General features: G+C 43.1%; 2 protein-coding genes across 2 annotated transcripts; one reads left to right on the top strand and one right to left on the bottom strand.

Moving 5' to 3' along the window:
* The first annotated feature begins 2,499 nt into the window (after window positions 1–2,499).
* pcolce2b (procollagen C-endopeptidase enhancer 2b) lies at window positions 2,500–10,275 on the top strand. Its single transcript, XM_061094146.1, has 9 exons — window positions 2,500–2,591; window positions 2,872–2,980; window positions 3,306–3,561; window positions 5,098–5,222; window positions 5,815–5,951; window positions 6,052–6,215; window positions 7,108–7,191; window positions 9,532–9,699; window positions 10,056–10,275. Exons 1-9 carry the CDS (start codon window positions 2,515–2,517, stop codon window positions 10,184–10,186), a joined length of 1,251 nt encoding a protein of 416 aa, XP_060950129.1. The 5' UTR covers window positions 2,500–2,514; the 3' UTR covers window positions 10,187–10,275.
* A 1,126-nt stretch (window positions 10,276–11,401) lies between these two features.
* trpc1 (transient receptor potential cation channel, subfamily C, member 1) lies at window positions 11,402–24,772 on the bottom strand. The gene is made up of 13 exons (XM_061093985.1): window positions 24,607–24,772; window positions 23,723–23,877; window positions 23,523–23,624; window positions 23,221–23,423; window positions 22,151–22,282; window positions 21,793–21,988; window positions 20,873–21,209; window positions 18,794–18,933; window positions 18,041–18,190; window positions 12,842–13,026; window positions 12,488–12,689; window positions 11,983–12,177; window positions 11,402–11,842 (listed from the first exon to the last, which is right to left on the bottom strand). The coding sequence occupies exons 1-13, from the start codon at window positions 24,770–24,772 to the stop codon at window positions 11,615–11,617; spliced, it is 2,391 nt and encodes a 796-aa protein (XP_060949968.1). The 3' UTR covers window positions 11,402–11,614.
* Window positions 24,773–27,218: the final 2,446 nt, after the last annotated feature.

Genomic DNA, 27,218 nt, shown 5'->3' with positions numbered 1-27,218 from the left:
AAAAAAAAAAATTGGTGGGTTTCTCTGTTATTTTATTCCCATGGATTTTTTAAAGTGCTATATTATTATTATTATAAAAATGACCCATACAGTATGTATTCACTGGGAAACACCTACCATTCATTTCACACTAGCTAACCATAGCTAGATCCACAAAATAAAAGTCGAAACATAACATTATCTACTTAATAGACTGATTGATATGCATTTGTTGGTATGGCTTGCAATCATTTTAGACTCAGGGTTGGTTGAAATAGTTAAAAGATGCTGTATTAAGAACAGGAAGAGGAAGATCCATTGGTATGGATTCTGAGTCTGAAATATTTGATCCTGAGAACCTAGACTTTGTTCTACAGGATCAATGGTTGTGGTTGTGTCTTTGATCCGGCTTAAAAACGCTCCTTTGATGACATTGAAGACTCTATATCACATCCACAATTTGTCCATATTACTGCACATGGCTGCTTTTTCATCAATTAATAAAATCGTCAGGCAAACATAAACCCTGTCTTTATTTAGAAACTGCTTTAAAAATATTACAGACTGTTACTGTTATTACAATTTTGTCGTAATTTACTAAGTGCGAGGTTTTCAAAAAATTTCAGAAATCAGACTACAACAGTAAGTCTATGACAGTGGTCAGGGATCTCCAGGCTGATTTGATATTCATTCAGTTTAGACCTATGTGCTGCTTAAAAGGACAAACTCTGATTATTGAGACAAGAGACAATTACGTTGTCTATAAATATATTAAAGCATATTTACCTTGTTTAATCTATGTAAAGGTCACATTGGAGTTTTAGCTGCGCTTTGACTTAACAGGCTACACAGTTATATAGGCAATAAGTTTACTGTTTACAGCTAAATACAAATACAGCTAGAATGAAATGTGTCCTAATAAGCACATCTGACTGTGTATAGTTTTAGTTTTATATTGTTTTATATATATTTATATATATATATATATATATATATATATAAATATATTGTTGTTTAATTTTGTGCACCAACCACACCAAGGCAATTTCCTGTATGTGCAAATATACTTGGCAATTAAAAGAATTCTGATTCTGAATTCTGATTTTGTATTGTATTTTACTTTTTTTAATAGTAAGCTCTTTCTAGCTTGCTTATATTTAAATGTAAGTACTTCTGAACTGGTCTCTTCTTGTCCAACACTTTCCATTATACCGTTGACCCTTTGTTAACTTGCACATGACAAACAAAACTTGAGCTGTTCCCTTCCCCAGCAGGTGGCGCCCTCGCCCTCCACCGCTCTCCAGCAGCCCCCCCACGGCCTCTTGTTCCCGGTGCACTTCATACAGCATAACAGCCTGCAGCTATCCAAACACACATATTTTATATCATGTGTAGTCAGCTGGTGTATGGATTCACATTCCTCCAGGAGAACAGACCACAGCTGTCCTCTCTGTCCCTCCACATCTGGCCACTGCGTCCTGTCTGCGCACTGCAGACACTTTGACGAGCTACTTATGAAGTCTGTGCCACACTCAGGATGGATGGATGGATAGATAGATAGATAGATAGATAGATAGATAGATAGATAGATAGATAGATAGATAGATAGATAGATAGATAGATAGATAGATAGATAGATAGATAGATAGATAGATAGATAGATAGATAGATAGATAGATAGATAGATAGATAGATAGATAGATAGATAGATAGATAGATAGATAGATAGATAGATAGATAGATAGATAGATAGATAGATAGATAGATAGATTACTTTATTCATCCCCGAAGGGAAATTAAGTTGTCATAGCAGCCGGTATATTTGAATACAATAAAATACAATACAATACAATAAAATAAAAAATATTGAGGTAGAAAGAATAAAAACAGAAACACAAGATAAATAGGTAGATAAGGTGCAGTGGCAAGATGATGGTAATAGTCCTGATGATATGATGGTAATGTTATTGTTAGACAGTATATAAAAATAGTACAGTATATATAGTATATAATATAACATAATATTTATTTATATATGATAGTAATTATACCAATATAATAGCAGTATATAGTAATAATGGCAGCAACAGTATATATAACAATAATAGTAGATATAATAATAATAACATGTACACATGTATAAATATGTGTATATAGACTTATATATACAAAGAATATACAGAGACATGTTGAACTGGAATGCCAAAGTTCAGCCATGGCCTCTCCAAGTCAAGTTAATTCATGCCATCGTGGCCAGGTGCTTCAAGAAACTAATTCAGGACCCTTCACCCTCCAAGCGTTTTATTTTTTTTATTTTTTTGGAGAAGGGGGGGAAGCCTCATCCTGTGCTCCCTCCCTCTCCCTCCCTGCCTCCCTCCCTCCAGCCACGCAGAACAAACGCTATATTCATCTGCTCCAGCTCCCAGCCCCTGCACCTCCTCCCCGCAGGACCTCCTGGCTGCAGGAGCACTCAGCAGCACCATCGAGCCCCGGGAGGAGAAGAGGCGAGCAGGCGCCTGCTCCGCGAAGCCAACCATGTGGAGGACGAGCAGCGGGTTTTGCGCATGGAGTCTCCTGCTCCTCACAGAGGTCTGTGCGCAGACCCAGCGGAGGTACACCTTTTTTATTTACACCCTTTTTTTTTTTTTTTAAATTGTTGTTATTATTCATGTCAGTGCACCAGGTGTCGTGGGTCCTCCTGTGTGGAGAAGCTGGAGAAGCTGGAGTTAGATTAAGAGGAATATTCTGCAGTGTTGCCTGGACTGACGCATGGTGCATTGGCGGAGGAATTAAATCAACCACTGTCCATCCCTGATATTTATACATGTTTACTGTTTTAAATACACATTTGGGAAATAGAAAACAGTCTTTTTGTCTCCTTTCCTCCCTCAGACCAATCTTTTCGTGCGGAGGAAACGTCACAGGGGACTCTGGAGTGATTGGGAGCCAGGGGTACCCAGGAGTCTACCCCCCCAACACCAAGTGTGTGTGGAGAATCACAGTGAGTGCACTTTCATATCCACCTGTTAGACTTATATATCACAGACAATTATAATGATAAAAGTGATGATTGACACCAGGCTTTTCTCAAACCCTTTCACATTCACCAAACTCCTTCTAAAAATACTCAACCACAGCCACAGTTTGTTTTTAATCATCAGTCAGGTTTAATCATGTGGAAATAATTGTTGTACACGATTTAAGTAACAACACCCCAATATCTGAAAGGTGTTAACCTGAAGTTTTATCACTCAACAACTTTTATCCCCAGTGTTGAAGGTGTTCCCTCACTCCTCTCTCCATGCTCTCTGTGATTTCCCAACCAGGTCCCTGAGGGCAAGGTGGTGGTCCTGTCCTTCCGCTTCATCGACCTGGAGAGTGACAACCTGTGCCGCTACGACTACGTGGATGTTTACAGCGGGCATCCCAGTGGCCAGAGGCTCGGTCGCTTCTGTGGGACCTTCAAGCCAGGCGCCCTGGTCTCCGGGGGCAACAAGATGCTCCTGCAGATGGTGTCTGATGCCAACACGGCGGGAAGTGGCTTCCTGGCCGTTTTCTCTGCTGCACATCCGCATGAGAGAGGTAGGCAAATGTGGGAGAAGCAGGGAGAGTTCTCTTGGCATGAGAGTATCTCAAGGGTGTAAGACGGAGCCATGAGGGATTTAGTGTCAGTCATGACTTTACCCCATAAAGGGATTTAAAAGTGGCCTGGGAGTGTGTGTGCTTGAGCTGAGGGTCTTGGTTAATCGAGCAAATTAACAAGGTTGTTGCCTGATTGAGGTCATTGCATAATATCTAGCTCCAATTGTTCCAATACTGTTTCTCCCTTGTCTATTGCATATACCGAGTACCGGTGCATTTAAAAACATAACTGATTAATCGTAATGTAACATATGTTAGCTACTAACCCTGTGAGTTGTGTGGTCTTGCTCAGCATCCACACTTTGAAAACCAATATATACAAAGAATGAATGCCATATAACTTATTGCATTATATAATGTGACTGTCATAACTGAAAAGATCACAAATAAATCAATCTATAGGAATGCATAACACCCCTCGAAACAGAAGTCTTGCATATGGTACAGGTCTTAACTTACTTGTTGGATTTTCCAGACAGGATTTTTGAAAAGATTAGTTTTAACCGTGGGAAACTAACATACTTCAAAGACGTGGTATCGGATCATATAGATTTGAAAAGTTTCGGAAGCATCGGTGGCATTTCAGATGCTACTGTCGGTTTTTCATAAATCTGTGAGTCACTTTCAAGGCATGCACAGAAAAAGTAAAACAAAAGAGACTAAAGTTTTTCTTTTTCGATCTCCCCATTGACTCTTTGGTTTTTCTTCTGTATGAGACAAAGCTACTAGTTTCACTCTTCCACATGTGGACAGAAAGGGAGAAACAGCCCAACACTTCTCACAGTCTGATGTGGAATTTCTCACAGATTTTTTTTGTTGCTTGAGCGCTTCAGTGGTTCTCTCAGGTCAGAGGAATCACAGAGTTGAATGAGACGTTTTACTCTCGACTGATTTTTCTGGAATTCTAATGTCTGGGTCACTGTACCCAGGCAGCTGAGAGTCTATTAACCAGCCTGTCTGGCTCTGAAACAATGTATTTAACAGATAAGTTGTTGCTCTTCTGTACCTGAGCGTTGTCAAAACTGCACAGGACAACACATCCTCTGTTTGTTACTGGTCTATTTCTGGGAAAGTACAAGATTATACTTCTTAAAACATGTTTGAAAGGAAACATCAACTAAATTGTATGTTACAGAGAAATCATGCCCTTAGAGATTCTCCTCTCTGACAGGGTTAACAGTGCATGTGGTTATCCCACTGAACTCTGATAGCCCTGGAAACATTTCGTCTTTTTTTAACCTGCACTCTTTGCAGGAGTGACCTGGTTTTTACCGTGTTCATAATAACAAAGAAGGCAACTAGTGCGCCCTCTTTAATGAGACTGCATGAACATGCGGTTTACTCACAATTCCGGCGTTTAACAGGATTGTAAAGTCGTTTCCTCCAAGCAACAGGAATGATAAATTGCCAAGTAATCGTCCAATCACCACCCTGATGATGATGATCCAAGATTTAACATCCGTCATTCCTCTGCAGGGGAACAGTACTGTGGAGGCAGATTGGATAAACCCTCTGGGTCTTTCAAAACGCCCAACTGGCCTGAGAAGGACTACCCAGCGGGAGTCACCTGTTCCTGGCACTTAGTGGCACCAAAGAACCAGGTCAGAATTTGAACGACTATTACCTCCATCTTAAAGGTTACGTTTGTTTGTATGTTAGTTAGCAGTATTAAGGATAACCACAAAAGTTGGTGAAAGGATGCAGTCACGGTCACGGAAGAACCTGTTATATCACTGACTTCCAGGGAATAATTAAAGCATCTTGATGTATATATCAGGCCTATTTAGGGGACTGATATCTATGAGTGTGTGAAATTTGGTGCAGCCTGATTGGATTTAAGGAGATTGTTGGGCCATGGTAGCGATGTGTGCTCTACTGAGTCTAGATTTATCTTCATTTTTCAAAGTAAAGGGAGGTATGATATCTAAATGTCAAGTGCAAAAGTTCACTTTTAGTTGTGGTATTCGATTTTTCTAAGAGAAAAGTTTGGCGGTTGAATGAGGCATGTAGAAATGGAGCATCACACATGCATAATACATTACCCACAGCTCAGCGTAGAAAGGGTTGTAGACTACATCATCCCACAAATGCTGAGTAGCCTTTAATCAAATGCCGTGGTCTGACGATAGGGTGTGTTACAAGCTTGTGGTGGTTGAAAGAGGATTTTGACTTGTAATGCGTCTCTTGCTGCAGATTATTGAAGTCAAGTTTGAGAAGTTTGATGTGGAAAGAGACAACTACTGCCGCTACGACCACGTCTCCATTTTCAACGGGGCAGAAATCAACGACGCCAAGAGGATCGGCAAATACTGTGGAGACAGCCCCCCGGCGTAGGTGACCCGGCCATGCCGAGGATTTTACTTTCACCGTCCTATGATCTCATCTCAAGTTTGACCCTCAGCCCGGTCGTTTGGTTGTGTTTCTCTGCAGCCCGGTGTTCTCCGAGGGGAACCAGCTCCTGATCCAGTTCCTGTCGGATCTCAGTCTAACGGCAGACGGCTTCATCGGACACTACAAGTTCAGACCAAAGAAGTTCTCCACCACCATGCCACCCCCCACCACCACCACGCAGCCCGCCACCACCAGGCCCATACGTAGGTAGCCACTTTTATCCAATAACAACCTCTAGAGGATTTTCTAACATCTGTCTTTGTAGATGAAGCTACGTGACGATAATGTCTGTGCTCTACTGGAGTTTATCTTTTGGTTTAAATACAGGAGGGCTGCTCTGTAATCTGTTTCTGATAGCAGATCCGGGCAAGACACACAATAAGTGACTTGTACTTAAGTAAAAATAGAACATAATCGCAATTAACTCCTCCAATGCTCTTTTATACTGCTTTTAATTTGGAAATCTGAATCAGACCTTCTTTTTACTACATCTGAATATAGCTCACATAAATACAAGATTCATGTTAACATGAAATTGTTAAAAAGTGGATTTCTGCTACAAAACCTCCAGTTGTGCTGCATCATTCTCCTCTGTGCAAACACACTTTAAGTCCAAATATAGACTCAGCCAACTGAGTCCATCTACAGTGTGTGTGTGTGTGTGTCTGCACCCACAATCGTGGCTCATTTTCCGACTCGATCCACACACGCTGTTGTTCTTTCCCTCGCTCAAGCCAGGGTACTTTGGCACCTCCCTGCACGTGATGCCGCTCTCTGGTTGGCTCATCTCCTCAAATAATATGCAGACATTTGCCTCGTATTTTTTCTTTAATTCAGGCACATTTCTTTCTTTCATGGATTCTATAAAAATGTCTAACTCTCAAAAAACAGATGTTCTCTGTGTCTCGCTATTTTACAAACTGTACAACGTGTCCGAGGCCGAGACTGTAAATAAACCCACAGAAGAAACAGATGCAACCGTAGCTTACATATGGTTCCAGTGGATGTAAGATTACAGAGATTGAACTTATGTGTGTGTGTGTGTGTGTGTGTGTGTGTGTGTGTGTGTGTGTGTGTGTGTCTCTCTCTCCGCAGCTCTGAAGTACTCCGTCGCCCTGTGCCAGCAGAAATGCAAAAGACGGGGAACGCTCGAGACTAATTACTGCTCCAGCAATTTTGGTAAGAACATCACTGCTTATTGCAAATTATTTGGAGTGAAAGTCACTGATAAACACTCCGGATTTGCTCCCTGATTGTTGAACACATGCTCTGATCTCACACAGTCTGACCCGAAGCAGTGCAGCCCCTCCCAAGTTTGACGTCAGCAGAACCCACATTAGCACCAAATCTCCCCCAACAAGCCGTTTACAGTCCCGATCGTGTCACTATCTTTGCACCTCTTGTTTTCTCTCCGCCGCGCATCTCAAAGACTTCCTTGATAGCCCGCCAGGAAGTGAAGGAGTGTGTACAGTAGGACACAGTTGCCTCCAGTGTCAACACACACACACAAACACTCTCTCAGCCTCTGACTGTGGGCAAACTGTTGATAAATGAACGTGTTGATTCGGGCTCGGCCTCCGTTTGCTAATCTCGCGCTCTCTGATGTGTTTTCCTCCCGGAGATGTTTACCACATGCGTTAGGCTGGCGTTTCAAAGAGCTCCGCCTAGATTTGCATCACGAGCCAAGGAAAGGAAAGGCAAAGTGGAATTTTTTTTAAAGTAGCTCGTGTGATGTGGTGGCGTAATCGGCACACGATGTTACTTCACATTTCAGTATCAGAGCTGAAAATAGTTTGTCTAATCCAAAGTGGAGTTTTTTCTGGCTTCATCTCACGATCAAAAGACAAGCAGATCAGGGTCAGGTTGATTAGAGACTCGAAATTCTGCATACGTGCGAATGTGATTGTGAATAGTTGTTTGTTTCTGTATGTGGCGAAACGTTGGCGATCTGTCCAGTCAGTCATAACTTCGGTATTGCTGAATCTAATAGTGTGATATATGGGTTTTGAATTGTCAAAAGCAGTTCACTGGTTGTATGTAAGAACGAGCAACAGTTAAAACCATTAATGAAACAGGCAGATATCTGGACAGTCTCATCTCTGACGGGAAATGAAACTGACCATGAGGTCCAGACATATTGCTGCCATCCGTGTACAGAATCCAGTTCGTGCTGAATGAGATCAGATTCCTCCTGGCTCTGCTATCTCCACTAAATGTCCGGTCTCCGCCGTGATCAGCAAGTTCAAACAATAAAACTGTATTGTTTTGTACTTTCGGAGACCCCAGTCAGTCTGAACAGGAAATAACTGAAACGTATCCCTTCACATATTTACCGCACAGAGCAGACACGGGGAGAACTGTGGGGTTCCAGTCTCGATGCCGATCAATTAAGCTGTAAAACCATATCTCAAATTCCCACTTTTTGAAATCTCCTGTTTTATTTATTTTTTATGGCTCCATGCCGGGAACAACATGTTTGCGGCTTGTGCGTCCATCAGTTCCACTTTTGTGAAAACGATATTTCAAGAAAGCATGGAGGGAATTTCTTGAAATATACTTCAAACACTCACAAATGAACTGATTGGATTTGGTGGTGGTTAAAGGGCTGTGACCTCACAAAGCACCTTTGTTTTGCCTTGTGAACATGATATCTCAGGGTCACCTCCAGGGAAGCCTTTCAAATTTACTAAAAACATTCACTCTGACTTACTGATTCTGGTGGTCAAAGGTCACTGGGAACTTACAACACACATTTCTTTGTGTTTGTCTGAACGCAACATGTCAGGAACACCTTGAGAGAATGTCTTCAAAGTTTGAACAAGTGTTAACTTGCACTCAAAGATGAACTGATAAGATTTGGTCAAAGGTTAAGGCGACCTCACAACTCTTCGTTATCTGAAGGATCCGTTTCCCACCTTTTGTCACTTGGACTCAAAGATGAACTGATTTCAGCTGTCAAAGGTCAAAGGTCACAGTGACTTAAAATTACATTATGCTTGACGATTGCAATTCACACATTTAACTTTGGTTTCATCACAGGCCACATTCTTCACGCTCTCATCTTAAGTTTTACATCTAAAGAGTCTCAGTAGACGGAATCCTCAATGTTTTATTTTGTGGGTTTTTGAGAAGAAGCTGTTCGCTCATGGGTTAAATGAAGGAGCCATAAAAAGGTCATAAAAGGAGCGATGAAAGCCTGGGAGCAAACTGTGGAGAGGCAATGCACTTAATTCACTTTGACATCTTTTACTGACAGGCTGCACTTCAAATATGGGAATTAATGCGCAATATGATATAGTGTGATCAGTTAAAAAAAGCAGATGCCCTGTTACCTTACCGTACGTTACCTCTGTGGATATTAAATTCCACAATTCAAATTTCTCTTTTCTCTGATGTTGAAACATTGGTTTTAATTCTTACCGTACACATATTTGCACATTTCACAAGTGTACAGTGTATTTACACGTTAACCTTAATACTTCTGTGTCTTTTATTTGTCCTCACCTTCTTGTTTGACAGTAATAACCGGCACTGTTATTACGGCGGTGATGAGAGAAGGAAGCATGTACGCCACAGTCTCCATCATCAACGTGTATAAAGAAGGCAGCCTGGCCATCCAGCAGGCAGGAAAGACCATGAGCACCAAGATCATTATCCTGTGCAAGAAGTGCCCATTTGTCAGAAGAGGTAAGTGCTGGTGAAATTAAATTGGCCCAGTGCTCTTGAGAATGTGCCCTCTGATGTATGAAATCACTGCTGCAGAAAAACTGGTCGTTATCTAAGTGATGAAAATCCCCGTGCGCTTCCTGGTTGGCTGCTTTGAATAACCTGTGGCTCTGAGGTTGTTTCCTCTGCTGCGCTCGCCCCCAAAGTGTGAGGTGAGCAGAAGAACTCACTGTCGATGACGCATCCTATATGTTTATATGTACGCGTATAAACATATAGTATACTCGTGCCGCGTGGAGATTCTGATGTCTGGCCCTCCCTGAATGTCTCTGCCGTTCCGCCACTGCATTCAGGTTTGTTTTGTGTGACCTCACTAGGCTTGAACTACGTCTTCATGGGCCACGTGGACGAGGACGGCCGCGGGAAGATCGCCCCGCAGCACTTTGTCATGGCGTTCAAGACCAAGAACCAGAAGGTGCTCAACGTTCTGAAGAACAAGCACTGCTGAGGATCTCCACTGGACTGGTGCGTGTGGATGGAAACAATTATTAAACAAACAACACACCTCCGTCTCAACAAACACAAACACAGGCCACAAAAAACAACAACACTGAATCTGGATGCAGAGCTGCCGGCACAACAAAGTAAAAGGGAGCTCAGATTTGTCTATTTATTAATTTGGCTGTGGTTTGGGAATAAACAAGAAAACATTAAGAACTTCCTCAATTTAAGACACATCACTTTGTCTCTTTCGCAACCTCAGCAAATTTGGGAATCAGCTCCGATCTATCTCCCTATTCGCTGCCCGTTCATACTCATAGTCTGCATAGTCACATTCCTGTCATACACTGCAGCCAGGAGCCCAGAATAGAGTGTATAGCAATTCACAGACTCATGTTTATCTCCCAGATTATTATTTTCTGAACTAGTATGATGGCTCCATTAAGTTATAATCAATTCATAATTAATTTTTCCTTTTCAGGCTGTAGTGCGTTCTTGATTAAACAACAATACCTGGCTTAATAATAAGCCTGACTTTTATCCAAAGGTGATTCATTGCAGCTGATGTTGTCGGTTCATAATAGCGGTGTTCAGTTTTAATGGGGGGGGGGGGGTTAGGAAGTTTAAAATGTGGTGATTTAAAGTGCAATATTTATTATATACCTGATTCTTTAATAAAAAATAGATTTTCATGCCAGCTTGATGTGAAAAAAGGACCTTTTTTAGCTAAAGCTCTTTTCTTTAGTTTGTTTACAGATGCAAAAGCTCCACCATTAGCACACATCACGTACTCAGCTGTCATCGTTTTTTTAAAGGAAGAGGTATGAAATGAGAAATATTTTCATATGAAAAAGTCTGTGAATATTATTTATATTTTATTGTTCTCATTTGCCCAAATAAAAACTCCTGAAACATTCAACTTTGCTTTGCAGTTTTTGTGCGAGAGACGGAGATCGATCCAGACAAATATAATCTGCAAAGCCTGGGAATGGATCAGGCGCTTGTAATGTGACTCTCACGTGGCGTGGACCGTTGGACAGTTTGCTGAACAGCTGCCAGTGTTCTGGCTTTAAGGCCAGTAATCAGTTTTCAAGGGGAGTAGCCTCAAAAGCAGGATCGGCATTCAGAAAAATGCACCAGCCATCAAAGCCCCAGTGGGTCAAAGTTTTCCATAAATCTTTATTCGTCTTTCTATTGAAAACAATGGCTTTCCTTATTTACAAAAGGGCTGAATAATACGAGTAGGGGAAAAGTCTGGAGGCTTTGGAAGAGAATACATATTTTTCTTGTTATATTCCAGGTTTTAAAAGCTGTGATCCAACGAGCAGAGTTTTTGCACATGCTCGCGTCACACGGCGTCCCAGATACAGGAGAAGCAGAGGTTTTGTCAAAGGGGGAAATGGACAAGACATATCTAGTCTCTGTGTGTCTTTGTTTAGTTCCTCGGGTAGAACATGGCGTATTTGGACGTCCGGAAACCCAGCAGGTCCCTCATCTCGTTGCGAAACTTGGAGAGGTCCTGGCGCAAGTCATTCAGGTTCTCCACCGTGGCCTGGTCTGTGCTTTGCATCTTTTGCCGCGTGGAGGTCAGGTAGCGGTGAACCAGGCAACACATGATCTTCTGGTAGTTCTCATCATGCTTCTGCTTCAGGTTCCTCCACTCCTGCATGGAATAGACAGGCAAGGATTATAGAATTTACAAAGGCCTTCGTTTATCCATCCCAGATAAAAAATCAAACTCAAACCCCCAAAACGCACCGGCAGCCGTTTCCCGACTACAATTACAAACTATCTTCTTCTCACCTTCAGGCTGTTCTGTCTCTTCACCTTCCCCTTCGAGGTGTGTGAACAGATCCACTTGCTCATGCTGGTCACGATGTAAACCACGGTCTTTGGCGACGGGAGGATATTGAACGGCGGTGGCATCGTACACTTGTCATCGAAGTAGCTCAGCCACAGCTTGGCCCGGGCAAACTTCCACTCCTTGTCTTCGTGATTCTGCAGACATCCAAAAACCCACAGAGAAAGTGAGGAACACAGGAATGTGAGAAGGAACCTTTTCACACACAGAAATCCCGAAGATGTAAAAACACTCTGTTGAAATCCTTGAGCCGGATAGATTTAGTTTTTTTGTTTCCATTTGCAAAATCAAAAGATGCTTCATGAGAAACAGAAAAAAATGTGCAGCAGGGCTCCAAAGAAAAAGAAGAAACATCTGCTGCATTTCAGAGCGAATTGCAATAAATTGAATCTCAGCAGGAAATGAAAAACAGTTGGGATGGTATTGTGAAATCGCAAAATGACTTACAGCAATTTGTCTGAAGCTTTTATGGAGCATGGCCACCAGCAGCTTGGTCAGGACAATAACAACCACGATGTTGTAGGTGCCGATGATCATGGCGCCCACGAAGGATCGCAGCTCCTCCGTGTAGGTGATGCGTGTGACGAAGAGCGCCACGTGCGCCAGGGAGAAGATGTACCAGAAGAGGGCGTAGCAGGTCCCCATGAAGCTGCAACACACAATACACTTATGAAGCCTATTCTAATTCAACAAGTAAATCACACTTCATACAAACAGCCTCTAACGTCTCTGGTCAAGTATTCTAAACATTCATCACTGCGTCATCAGTGTCTAGAGTGACATGCTGAGGTTGGCCCTTACGTGTGGAATGCATCGTTGCTCTGTTGCTGGCAGAAGATGCCCTCGCAGTCCTTGGCTGGAGTCTTGTTTGGATCCTTCTGGTCCTTTCCGTAGAGCTGAGTGAGTCCAATGGTGAAGGAGAACAGCACCAGCAGGAAGAGGCCCAGGAACTTTCCGAACTCTTGCAGCATCTGACCCATGGAGATCTGGTGAGAGATTACGATCACATATGAGTTGAATGTGGTGTGCAGGGAAACTAGATTTGTTTGTTTTGTCAAGAAGCTTCTGTGAGAATTAGCTTTGTTATTACTCCAAGAATAAGTTAACTCTCTCCCAGGAGACGTTTTAACTTTTAGCAGGAAAAACCCAGTAGAGACCAACACATTACACACGGAAAATACTTCTGCGTGCATGTCATAGTAAGCTGTGCTGTATAACAGCAGGAAACACCTAAGTGGAGCAGGGCCAACATGTGTAATGTTATTAGTTACACGTTCCCTATTTCTGTGGCGATAAATCAGAATGTCTGAGGTGAAAAACGGTCTGCTGACATCATTGACTCTGTAGTTAGCATCTGCATTAACACTTAGAAACTGACCCTATAGCACTAACTTACTCAATGTAAGTAAGGGAAACACTGCAGTAGTATTGTTTTAGTCTCTGTTTGCATAGTTGGGACTGGCCTATTTTGCATTAAGACAGTTAATAACAAGTAAACAACTGTGTGCATAATTTAATTATAATAATTAAATAATTAATAATCACTTTTGGATATTACATAGAAAATGTAACAATGCACTAATTAGCTTATTTAGCTATTTATGTTTATTTCAACAGAATAACTTTTGAGTTGTCTTTACTTGACTTTTTGCACCATTTGTAACTTTAAAACCTCCACAAATGTATTTGTGTTAACTTGTGGATTGATCAAAGGTCAAAGATCATAGTCAGCAAAACTATTTTCCATGTTATCGCTGCAAATGAGAAAATTATTTCCCTCTTCGACCAATAACTTTAAAGACATGATCCATAGCAAATTTACAATGACCATAATTTTGTCCTCATATGGTAAAATTGAAGTTATCATTTATGACAGTATTTTTATAGCTTTATTGGGTTAAACAGCACATGTGAAGAGGCATCGCCCCTTCAATGCTTTTCACTTCTTCTAGAGTTGGATGTTTTGATCCTGTTTCAGCACTGTGTAAACAAACTGTCTGACTTCTTCAGGCTATTTTAAACTCCATGTTCTTGTTGAGCAGTGATTCCCTGCGGTGGTGGAAAAAGAAACAACATGTTCTGGCAGCTGCATGTGCTCTCACCCTACCTGAGGGCAGACAGACAAACATGGAGGAAGCCGGAGAGGGGGCTCGGAGACAGAGAGCGTCTTCTAGGACCTTTGGGAACTCACTATTTATGGGTCTGAGTGGCTTATCTGTTTACCAGGACCTTGATGATCCTCAAACAAGGTCAGAGGCACGCTCGCCATTACAAAAACACAAACACACCCGCGTCCAGTGTGAGGGACGACCACTTCGCCTGCACCTCAAGGTGAATGGAGACCGGAGTGTTTGCGCTCCAACCCCCGGCAGCTTGTTTGAGGAGAAGGGCTGTTCTATTAGGGTGATTCATTCTCTTGTCATGTTTAAATCCCCCCTGTGTGTTCCCTCTGCCACTTTGCACACATCTGATTTAGGAGCTGGGGGTGTTCCCTGCTTGCGCAGCCTGACAGGCGGCCGAGCTTAGTTACTGTACAAACAGAGCAGGAATGCGACGGGTCAGGAGTTCTTAACCTTGACTGGAAGTGGGGTCTAATGTATTCAAGGTGTATTCAAGGATCTGAGGACGCACAAAAATTCCCTATTAAATAAGTCAATAGACATGAATTTGCCATCATTGTATGATAGGAAATACGTGTTTAACGATTTTATTTGACTAGAACTACAAAATATGAATTAATGGACATGAGAGAAGGGCGTACTGTCAGCACTATTTCATTTCAGTTATTTATTGCTATTTCTTTTGTGCCCAGTAAGTAAATTGGATAAATATAATTCTAAAATATGTACATTTCCACTGAAATGTTGCCGCAGTAAAGCAAAGTGAATTTTTCCAGATAAATTAAAAAAAGAATTCCCTGTAGCCGTCAAAACAACAATTTGTGTCAACATTTTCGAGCTGTGAGTGTCTCCTGTTTTTTTCCCGCAATACATGGGCAGCTGTGGCTCAGGGGGTAGAGCGCCGCCCACTAATCAGAGGGTCAGGGGTTTGATCCCACCGCTCCTCCAAGTGTCCTTGGACAAGTTCCCTAACCATAGTGTGTAATTTGGTAAAGGACTGTCTGGATTTGTGTGTGTGTGTGGATGGGTGACTGTGGATTGCAGTGTGACCACGGTAGTCGTTAATAAGACTAGAAAAACACTAGATAAATATTGTCAATTTACACTGTGGAACAATAGAATCCACAAAAAGAGAATTTAGCTATCGAGCAGTTTAATTTAAAATGTTCAGTCATATTTACTGTGTGATTGAACTTTTCAGAACTTGGTCAGAACGTCTACCTTCTTCAGAGGTGGGCTAACAACTTCAGTACTTTTCCTCCTGCTCACACATTCTTCCTGGCAGGCTGCTGGTTATGGTATATTTATACTGTCACTGAGGTTAAGTCTGGCCTTGAGGGAGCTCACTACGTGCACAATGGTGATACAGAGACACACACAGACACACACACAGGCACACACCCACACTTTCAATCACTCTTTCCAACCTCAGCAGGGGGGCACTCCCCGGCAGAAACATGAGCTGGCCTCTCCAGGAAGGATGGAATCAGACACACTCAACCAAACTGCATCCCACATAGTACTGACTCACTGTCTGTGTGTGTGTGTGTGTGTGTGTGTGTGTGCAAGAGTGGGCGCGTGTGCATTAGCAGGGAGGTGTGTCTGCGATTCGGCGACAAAACACACGGCCACATTTATTTCCAAAGCTAATATTTTTCCCATTCCTACCAAGCCAGACGGTGATGTCACAGAGTGGGTGAGTGAAAGGGAGGAGGGTGGAGAAGGAAAAAGAACGTGGAGGGGAGAAGAAAGATGGAGAAGAGGGGAGCTGAAAAATCCTCATTAAGAAACTAACTGAGTGTTTTATAGGTCAACCACAAACTGCTCCTCGGCTTAATGACAGGAAGCATCTCTACAACACACTGACCTCACTGCATACCTGAACACTTCTATACGTGGGTAAGTCACATGTGGAGAAACAATCAGATCCTAAAGGCTGTCAGCATCAAAATCAGACGTTGGCCGACTTCTCCAACTCTCCACGCCAGCCGGCTGGATGATAACAACATATCGTGATATGAAGGGACATCTACGGCCCTAGAACTGACGAGGAACCCCGAGTAGAAAATATGCAAACCAGATTTTTGGCTTTTCTGGGGCGTTGGAAAAACTCTTGTGACATAACAAGAGCTATAAACTCACACTTTGCTACGTGAACTTGTTTTGACCAAGTCCAGATTTAACTAATTTAACCGTGGAGTACTCTTTTCTATCCGTGCAACTCAATGGCCAAACAATGTGCAATCCATTACATTGTAAACACATTCTGCTTACATTATATTTTATATATATATTCTACTTATATTCTTATGTTTCCTTTCTTTATATTGTATTTCTACTTGTTTATTACTTTTACTGACGTCTATTTTTGATCTGTCCTCTTTGCTGCTGTAACATTTTAAATGATTATCTTATCTTATAAATACATTAAGTTCAAACACATTTGACTGTCCACCTGAAACTGCTCAGTATTAAGAGATAAAACGTATTTTCCTCTCACAGTTTTATAGATATTCACTATTTACAAGAGTTGGCGGTGATTATTGCTCTCCCCTCCAAAAAAGAAAAAACCCAACATCTGTAATTGATAACAAGAGTTAAAGCGATGGCACAATCTTGACGTTGTGTAAGAAAGTAGGAAAAGAAAAGCTGGCAATGGATGAATGTTGGTTTACGATGAGGAAGTGATTAAAGTACGGTGCTTTATTGCTATGCTAAACATCCGCTCTCAATGCACCACAGCCACATGAATTATAAATTAGATGTTTGTTGTTCAAAATGTCAAAACTCTTTTGAAGAAAAGCCAAGTTACGGAACTTGGTTCGCGTTTTTCAGTGAATCCGATTGGCATTAAACTGATTTGAAAGTCTGTGTCCTCAGCCTGCACAGGATCTTTAAGTAGTATTTCTTTTTCCTCTCTTTATTGTCACGCAGCCAGATTTGCTGTTGGGTTGGAAATGATGTATACGCCAGCTTGTGATAAAAAACATAAAGATAAAATGTGTTGTGGGTTAACTGAGTCAGCTCCTCCTGCTCTGAAGCTAGTTTGAATAATCGCTTTTTGTAAAGTTAAGCCACTCATTCACTCTAATGGAAGAAACAATGATCTACACGTAAACTGCGCCGTGGAGCTTTATGATGATGTCTTCAGTTTGTTTATGGGTAAATTATCGCACCGTATTCATCTGCTGCCTCGGTGCTCGGTGCTTATACTCATGATGATGGGCTGAGTCTGCTGAGCACAGCTGGTGCGATGTTGTCCCTGAGAGTTCTCACTTCGCTGTGAGAGTGGGTGGTGCATGTTTGTGAATGGTGGGGTTACACAGAGTGATGGGAAGGAAGCAGTTTTCTAACCATTATGCAAGAATTTGATTCTTTTTCTCATCCAAAGTGTTTTTTTAGAAGTACACGATCGCTACAGGAGTCACCATCAAAACTTTTTAATGAATGTCCTCACACCTCTAACCATGAAACCGATACGATATCAAATCAGAACTTCCTTAAAGTGGCTTCATCCACATTAATGTGTTAACACTCCAACAGTCTCCGTCCAGATGTGTGTTTCAGCTCCATATCAGAGGACATCTCACTACAAACCATAGCAGACTGCATATAAAGATGGTCTCCACTTTCTTCCACTATCCAGAAATGAAGCTGAAATATCCAGGACACGAACGCTGCCATCTTACATTTGGAGCCAGAGACTAAAACACTGAAATTCTAATAAACTAAAACCCGGCCAGCAGCATTTCCAAATTCCTCTGTGTAGGAGCATGAAAACCCTTGAGTCGTGTGGAAGGAGTTGATGTAGGAACAGTGATGCGCTTGAAAGATGAAGTGTAACAGTGAGGGTGTGTGTCTGTGTGTGCTGCTCTCCCACCTGCAGCGGCCCCAGTATGGAGCTGGTGGTGTACATGAAGAAGAGGCGCAGGTAGCTGAGGACGTTAGCGAAGGCGAACAGGCCCTCGGCCACCAGGATGGGATGGAACGCGTCCCAGTTCTTCCTCTCGGTGTCCGCCACGTTCTTGAACTGTGAAACCAGCAAATTCCAAAAATTATACAAATTCTTCACGGATAAATTCTCTTCCCCTTTTCCTTGGTTTCAGCAACAACAATTATATATTTGTTTACGTTCCCTTCAATCTTATAAGAAGCCAGCAAAGAAAAAACAACAACATGCTGTGATACTTCTCCTAAATAAATTCCGCCCCCACTCCCCTAAGATGTGTTAAATTAACACATATTATATTATATATATTATACTGTATTACATTGCATATTGCAATTTGACACTGTTCACTGTTTTGCTTTTTGCATTGTGCATTTCCCCTTTTACTTCACTTTTTATATCTTTTATATATTTTTATATAGATATATTTGTCTAAATAAATGCTACCTTGTATAAATATTAGTAAATTATGAGTAAATAAGAAGTAAATAGTGAGTAAATATATATTGTTTTTATATTATTATTATTGTTTTTCTTATGTGTGCTGTATTTATTGTGTTTTTATGTTTCAATGTTCATTGTTTGCACCAATAACCAGAGCAAATTCCAGGTAGGTGTAAACCTACTTGGCAATAAATACCTTCTCATTCTGATTCTGATTCTGATTCTGAAGTGTGTGGGTACCTTGCTATGAGCAACAATCTTCAGGGCAAAGGTGGAGAGATAAAGGGAATTCATCACGAAGCTCAGCTGGTTCCTCGACTCTTCCAGAAAGTCTTCCAGCCCCTCGTACCACAGGCGCTTCACGTCCGACCAAACCATCCCTGTAGGAGAGCAGGAATTCAACCGTCGTCACGTACACGCACATGAGCACATATGCACATACCTATAAAAAAATGCATCCTGCAGTCGTACATTTAAAAACTGCTGCCGTGAGTGGGACCCTCGGGGAGGAGCAGGAATGTACGAGACACAGACAATCGGAGATTAATGTGCTGAAGATGTGTCGTCTGCAGGATTTAGGGAGGTGTGTGGAATTTAATAAAGATGGGTGGTTGTGTCTTCTTGTGTCCAAATGGAATATAATCAATTCTAAACGTACAGTGAGGATTATAATATAAAACCGACAGCTTGACTCATTGTCTCCGCCTGGAGTCAGAAATTACACAATAGATTGAAGCTGACGGATCTATTGTTGATTTCCATTGTTTCCGGAAGCAGATGAGTGACAGGCCCTGGCACCGAAATCCCTTTTTCACACATGAATTGTTTCCGTCTCTGGAAGATTTCCAAATTCATTTCGCCTGCTGAGTTTTCTACGTAAAAGACCGGATTTGAGTCAAAGTGCACACGCTCAGATGGCGAGTGATGCACGAGACACATTACGAAACGTGCACATGCATGAACAAGCCACACACGCACAATCTCTCTCAGCATCTGATTTCCACATTGGGGCGTGTCTCAGGGGATCGACAGGATGGAGGGGGAAAGCTGCTGGTTTAACGTGTGTGCCTGTCGACACCCAGCACATGTTCAGAGCTGTAATAGCTCCTTTTCGCATCCTGATAACATTAGCACTCAGTCGTCTTAGCGCAGGGGGATTATCATCAGCAGCCTCATTCCAACTATTTAACCCAATTTTGGGAATTTGTTTTGCTGCTGCAGGGACGGTAGAGAGTCAAATCTGCACCGCTGCATCACACCCTGCAGTGGATAAAACTGCTGAACGTGTTCAAATTGATCTTTGATGTTGCTCTTTTGCAGCACTTATGAATCCCCTCTCCCCCCCCTTGAGGTGAGTTATCTCATCCCATGGAAAAACCCATTACACTCTAATGACTCCGCCACTGATCCTACGCCTGCAATGTGGAGAATAAACTGCAAATGACACCACAACCGTCCTCATAACTTCAAACAAATTGCTTCTAAATCTGTTTATAAGATGTCAGGTATGGTGGCCCTGAAGTACAAATTGATTTGTTGCGTTTTCTTATCTACCATTGTGTTTTCCTGTTTTTCCTATCGTGTTTTTGTAATTTGTTGTCGTGTTTTTGTAATTTGCTGTAATTTGCTTTTTGAGATCAGTCATTGTTTTTTCTGCTTTTTTTAATCTGCTGCTGTGTTTTGTGATTTGCCGTTCTGATCTGCACCTCAGGGCCACCGTAGTCGGGTGCAGTTATCGGTGTAATCTATCAGTCGGACAGCGACAGCCGTGCCTCCTGGACCGATGTGCCGCCGTCGACATGCTCTGTTTGTGGTGGAGCAGCGGGATGATGCCGCCACGAGACAAATATCTCATGGCTGTGGAGGCAGAGCCATTAAAGACAAAGTGAATGATCATTCTAATGGTTTCTTGGCAGAGGAGGAAGGTAGAGAGGCTTTTCCCCAGAGAGAGACGGGGTGGGTTTCTGACTTCCACTATCCGGCCTCAACCGAAGAGAGAGCTTGTGTCCATGTTGGTGTGTGTGTGTGTGTGTGTGTGTGTGTGTGTGCGCTGAGTGCGGTGATACCAGCACTCAGGTGGACCACAGGGGAAGAAGAAGAAGCTGCCAGTTCCTTTCTATAGAGCTCAATTAGAAGCAGAACTGAGATTTAATCTAGTCAAACCAGACTCTCTGTCATTCACTATAGAAACAGCTATTTGTCATGTTCTGCCTGATGGGATTATAGATATTACTAGACCATCATGAGAATCTCTTATTTTCATTCCTTTATGAACGTGCCTTGTGCTAAATTTTGGATGACGACATGGTGAAACCTGACCTATGATCCACAGGATGAGCAGGCAGTCGATCATCTCCAGCGCCGGGCCCATGGTGTTCTTCTTGCCCTCGTTGTAGACCAGAGAGTAGAGGTTGAGCAGCAGCAGGAAGGTGAAGTAGGAGGCGCTGTGGATGATGAACTTGACGAAGGGCGTGTGGATGATGTGGCCCACGCGCGACCGCGGCACCAGCAGGTAGCAGATGGAGAGCAGCGGCCACAGCATGGCCACGCTCAGCACCGTGGCCATCTTCAGACAGGTGTGCTTGCGCCGGTAGCTCGCCGTCTCTCCGAACCACACGGTGTTGAGGAACTGCTGGCAGTTGGACTGAGCCACAAACTGTAGGAGGGACGACACAATTAGATTTGACTTATCTAACCTGTCTTATCTCATCTATAACCAGCTAAAGAGAGGCTATTAGTTTAAATTTGTATTACCTACATTGACTATTATGAGCTGATGTAAGTTAATCAAGTTTAATGCATCGATATTCTCTCTGCAGTAGGAATCCAAACACAAACATGCTATAGGCGAAGAAACACATTTGTTCAGGAACAAGTTCTCGCTGAGGTGCAGCCCGAAGAGGAACCTTATCAGTCTTATCTCCCCGACAGGAAACAACGGGACGCTATTAACTCTGCTGTGATATACGAGTCTAACTCTTCACACTGAACCACCCCAGCTGTAAATTGCCCCACGGCCTCAAACTTCAATCTTTAGCACGACTTTGACTGCCGCTGCCTCAAGGAAAGCACTTCATCCTGCGAAACTCGCATTTCCCAAAGACAGGCAGTGGTGTACTATATTATATTCATGATAATGTGGTGGTTGGATTATTATCTGCCCTCTAATCTGTGAATGCATATTGCAGAGTGGCTTGATGTTGATATTCAAACGTTTCTGTGACAGTTGTTGGTCTGACCTCTTTTTGGTTGTACTTGATGGCGAGTTTGAGGCGGCTGAGGTTCATGCGCTCCTCCAACAAGCCTCTCTTGTCGGCGTGATCCTCGTTGGACGTGTGATTCAGAATAACTTCCAGCTCTCGAGAGTTCCGAGCCTGTGCCAGCAGGTCCTTGGCGAACATCTTGCACTGCTTCGCCAGCTCCTCGTAATCATTCCTGGAGCAAAGAAACAAGATATAATCAGAATAAAAGTTCCAGACTGTAAATGAAGGGTTTAAAATATCACGGTGTGCGCATTTGGACACATGTTCCTCTATGTGTGCCTGAGAAGAAATGAGGCATGAAGGACGGAGGTGAACCAGTTGATTCCAAGCATACCTGAACTCCACCTCAACCAGACTGAGCTCCCTGAGGTCTGTGCTCAGCTCAAAGGCCCTGAGGATGGGGTCCTCCTCGGTCAACATGATCAGAGAGGGACTGGCCAGGCAGCGGTAGATGTCCAGCCGGAACCTGACGGGGACCAATGGATGAAAAGGGGATGAAAAACCAGGATTAAGATTAAGATACATTTATTTGTCCCAAACACATGCACCTCTGCTTTTAACCCATCTGGTGGAGGACACACAGAGCAGTGGGCAGCCATGTACGGTGCCCGGGGAGCAGATGTTGGGGGAGTAAGGTGCCTTGCTCAGGGGCACTAGACAGGGTAGGGAGAATCCTCTTGGAATTTTTTGGACAGATCAATCCAGGTTCGTCTTTTTGTTGTTTCTCCGTGGAGTCGAACCAGAGACGAACCAGAGACCTTTTCTGCCCATAGTCCAAGTTTCTGCCACTAGTCCACCGCCTCTCCCTTACGGAGCAGGTGGAGGTGTAGGATCAAGGAACAGGGAGAAGCATTCAGTCCTGTAGCTGTTTCATTTGTCAAGCTGCAGACTGATTCTGTTAGCGTGTGGGAGGTTACACTTCTCCGCAGTGAGAATAGAAATGCCGGGCAGAGGAAGAGCAGCACAATCTGAGCTGTGAATTCAGATGTGAAGCAACCATCCTTCCATAAAGGAAACTCTGCTGTTTTATGCTGTTTTCTCTACAACACAAATTAGGTGGTCACGGTGCTGGAGAAGAGGATTCATGAAAATCCAAAACATACGAGAAGACAGCAGACAGTTTCAAAACCAATGCTTTCGTCAAATACAGGGAGCTCTGACCTTTCCTGAACACTTTGCTTGACAGAACCAATGATTCATATCTGCTTTTAAGCTCCAACATACCAGGGAGGAGCAAAACAATCATCGCCTAAAAATAACACAGGCTTCACCGACCAGAGATGAAAGCGATGTCGACCGCTGCAAGTGACAATAAATCAGTGATCCTCTGGTTTGGATCACCGGGAGCTTAATGCAGCCGTCTGGGCCGAGTCATCGTTATTTACACTGTGACACCTCCTGTACCTGGAGTGTCGTAGGCTGTCCTTCTTGTTTTTGGCGTTGCAGAGCGTGCACTCGCAGCCGACGGCGTGGGGCCGGGGGAGCGAGATGTCCTGCTTCAGCAGCATGGTCAGGATCTCGTAGTTGTTCCTGTGCGCTGCCAGGATGACCGGAGCCACGTCCATGGTGGTGGAGTACTCCGGGTTCTGGATCCGCTGCATCAGTTTCTGAAAAGGAAAGAGGAACATAGAAAAGTGTGAATACTGTAGAGAAAGAAAACCTGAATTATTCCAGAATGGAAAGAGGATCGATGAGAGGAGACTAACGGCGATGGAGGGCTTGGATGATCGCCTGGGCCTGTGGTTGAGGAGGATGTCCACAGCTCCCACCACCTCTGAGTCAATGGCCACCAACAAGGCATCTGTCGCCTGCAGAAACAAAAGCATCATTTTCAGACGGCAGATTTCAAAAGTGACTTCCGGTGCATAGATAATTTTGTATGTTGGTTTTTCCGGTTGTTTTCTACCTGGCAGCCATGCTCCAGCAGCAGCTGCAGGATGTCCAGGTTCTCGTTCTCGATGGTGATGGTCACGGCGTCCCGGCCCAGCACGTCCACGCAGTTGATGTTGAGCTCGCCGCGTCGGTTCTCCTCCAGGAGCTTCTTCACCATGTAGTAGTCACCTGCAGAGCACCGGGGGCGACAATTCTGGAAGAGTCAGGACTATAAAAGCAGTGAAGTATCGTGTGAGCACGGCGCCAAACGGACACATCCTCCGTCAAGAGGCAAACACCCAGCAGGCCCGGCTCCAGCAGCCCTCCGTCAACCAATCGAGTCGGGTGTAACAATAACATCTCCCTCAAAGGACAAGGAGTTCTGCAGTGGAGCCATGTTTATAGAGACTTTATATGGTTACTCTGCAACAGCATCTGTCTGCACAGTGTTCTTATCAATGAAAGCCTCTCCTCCCAGTCCACTTGAGAAGACCCTTTGCCTCTTTACACTTGCTGGGTTTGTTTGCATTAACTGTCCTTGTTAGGGAGCCGTGAAAAGTCCACAGACCAGGCGGAAAAGAAAAGCTTTCAGAGGAGCAGATGTTCCAAGGTAAATGTGTCTTTAAGTCCCTGTGGACCCAGTGACCATGCTGGCACTGAGCTGGGTGTTTGGACTACAACAGGCCAGCTGAGTGCACACTCAGGGAAAATCTGTGAGCAATCAATAATAACAGCATTTCCATTATCTTAAAGAGATTAGCATGGAGCTTCTAACATTAAAAGACGAATAGGCCTGTGCGCTTTTCTTTTCTGTGATAAACAGTGGATATCTGTTTGGGTAAACACTGGAGGAGTAGGAGGAGGAAGAGGAGTATAGCAGGAGGAGGAGGAGGAGGAGGAAGGAGATGAATAACAGACCTTTCTCGCAGGCCAGCAGGAACAGCTTCTCGTCCAGCGTCGTCTCCTCCTTCACCTCCCTCACGTCTTTCAGGGCCAGAAATTTATCCGGAGAGGACACGTCGGTGCCCTGGTACAGAGCTGACATGACGACGGAGAGCGAGTACGGCCCGACGCTGATGTGCATCCCACTAGAAAGCGGCGAGCATCACAGGAGAAAGCCCGTCGGATGGGAGGACATTCACCCGGAGGAGGTCCTGAGGTGTTTATTGTCGCAGCAGCAGCAGCGTAAAGACTGAAGCGGAGGCATCGAGCCTTGTTATCGTCGCATCCCTGCTGCGTCCCCTTTTTCCTGCTTTCTCCAAAATCTGCCTCTCGACGACGTGGAACGTGGAAAATTCTCGGTTTCAGTCCGAGTGATCTGCCCTCGGTGTGTTTACGCGCACCATCTTCTCTCCTCTCGCCGGATCCTGGAGATCTTCTCTGGTCCTGATGCTGCTGCCGAGCCTCCCACTGCGCATGTCTGCGCGCCTCCACCTGCTCCTCCATGTCGCAGGCGCAAAACCTCCTTCATGCTGCTTCATGATTATGCAACAGCTCAGTGCAGCTTTGTACAGACAAGATCCCTCAGGCTCCACTGATGGAAGTCGAAAAACGTTACATTACTTCTTACATTAGTTCCCAAAAGGTTCAGTTTAAACTGCAGATTCCTGTTTGAATATATGCTGATGTATATCATTACATTCTGATATATATATTGTTGTTTAATGTCTGATTGTTATTTATGTGCACCAACCACACCAAGGCAATTTCCTGTATGTGCAATTAAAAGAGTTCTGATTCTGATTCTGATTCTGAAACTTTAGCTATACGTGAAATATATACATGGTGTGGCTGTACACACAAATACGTGTGCACTGTGTGTTCCCGAGAGCCATACACAAACATGCATGGAGGGGTCAGATAATCAGTCTTAATGCAATGTACAAATCTCATCTGCTGATTTACTAAACGTTGATACTGTTTCATAATCATGCAACATATTCAAAAGCACATTTATGCAAGTATTTCAAAATAAAAATACTTAGCCTATAGGCCAAGGGCTTCAATTTGCTCCAGGGCCTTGAACTCATTCCCCTTTTCCCATGTGGAAACCATTCATTGAGTCTGAATGTATCCCATCACACAAATGAGACAAAGGAAAGAAAGAACAAGCTCTAGTTTATGCTCCATCCATGTGGCTGGACAGGCGACTTCCTGCAGTTACATGATGTGTTTTGCATATGGATTATGAAACGAGAGGGAGAGAGAGATATGTGTGTGCATATAGTCTGCAGGGAACATTGTACAGGAGGAGATACACTCAGCTGTCCCTCCAGGCTGTGATATTCAAATCAGTGCATATCAGACCTCCACAGGCTGTGTGCAGCGTTTATCTCAGGCCGGTGAGCATCAGTGCAGAGGATGACACAGAAAATGGAGCAACTCAGAATGAAGAAAGTAAAGTAAATTTGCAGCTGTAGCGAGGGTGTTATAAAATGTGAATATAAATGTTAATACAAAACAGGGAGTCAAGGAAGATATGTTTATGTATTCACTGTATATGCAGCACTGGGAGGCAATGAGGCAATATAATCCATATTAAAAAGGGGAATTGATGTCAGTAGGGTGTAACAAAAGTATATAGGTGATAGTTATATCTTATCCTGTCGGGTAGAGGCTATAGCAGGCCCACAGTGATTTAACTTCACTTTGCTCTGACTGGTGAGAGTCCTCGAGATTGTTTGGCTGGATTAGTATTATAAAATTTGTTTAAAAACTTTCTCCCTTAACTTTTGCCTTAAAATGTTCTCCTCATTAAGACTGCATTAAAAAAAGTGATTTAGTTTTCTCATGTCTTATAAATCCAGAGAAGTTAAATGCGTGACTGAGAAATAATGTTTAATGTAAGATAGACACGAGACTCATTCCCGCATGTGGTTGTTTACCAATCCTCATTTCATTTAGAATATTTGGGCCGAAATGTTTGGAGTCAAATGTTAAATATTGATACAGTAGATCTTCTCAAAATGAAACTGTAAAGTAAGTGTTCTGTCCATATATGTCAATGTTTAATGAACAACTCTTGCTTTATAGACATTGCAATATAAACACATGGAAGATTCCAGAGAGATAGTTTGAGAGTTGCAGTAAATTTGGGAATTTATCAGCTTATCCAACTTTCTCTGAGACAGAAACTAAGAAATGTCTTCAGTCATATATCACTTGATGCTCCTGTATCCCAACTCATGATAAAACAGTCATTTTCACGATTTTAAATATGTAGAATTGACCTGGTTTTGAGAAAATATCTGTAGTTCTACTCAGAGCAGGCAGAGGAAAAACACTGGCTGTTTGTTATGACTGTATTTTCCTTATCAGTGTCATCAGAGATCGTTTATATCCGAGAACCAGGCTGTTGTTTACAGTGAGTCACATGTTATTGAGGAGACTGAAATGAGACTAAAGGGAGGAAACTCAGGAAAATCCCCCAACAGCCCTGAAAGAACAACTGCTGCAGAATGAAGACATTAAATATTAATGATACCAATTTTCTCTTAGCTTCTGCAGTTTGCTTTGGGTTTTCTGACTCA

Source organism: Limanda limanda, chromosome 20 (assembly GCF_963576545.1).
Source record: "Limanda limanda chromosome 20, fLimLim1.1, whole genome shotgun sequence".
NCBI lineage: Eukaryota > Metazoa > Chordata > Actinopteri > Pleuronectiformes > Pleuronectidae > Limanda > Limanda limanda.
Note: the sequence above shows the minus strand (reverse complement) of the source record. Positions and strands in the feature narration are given on the sequence as shown.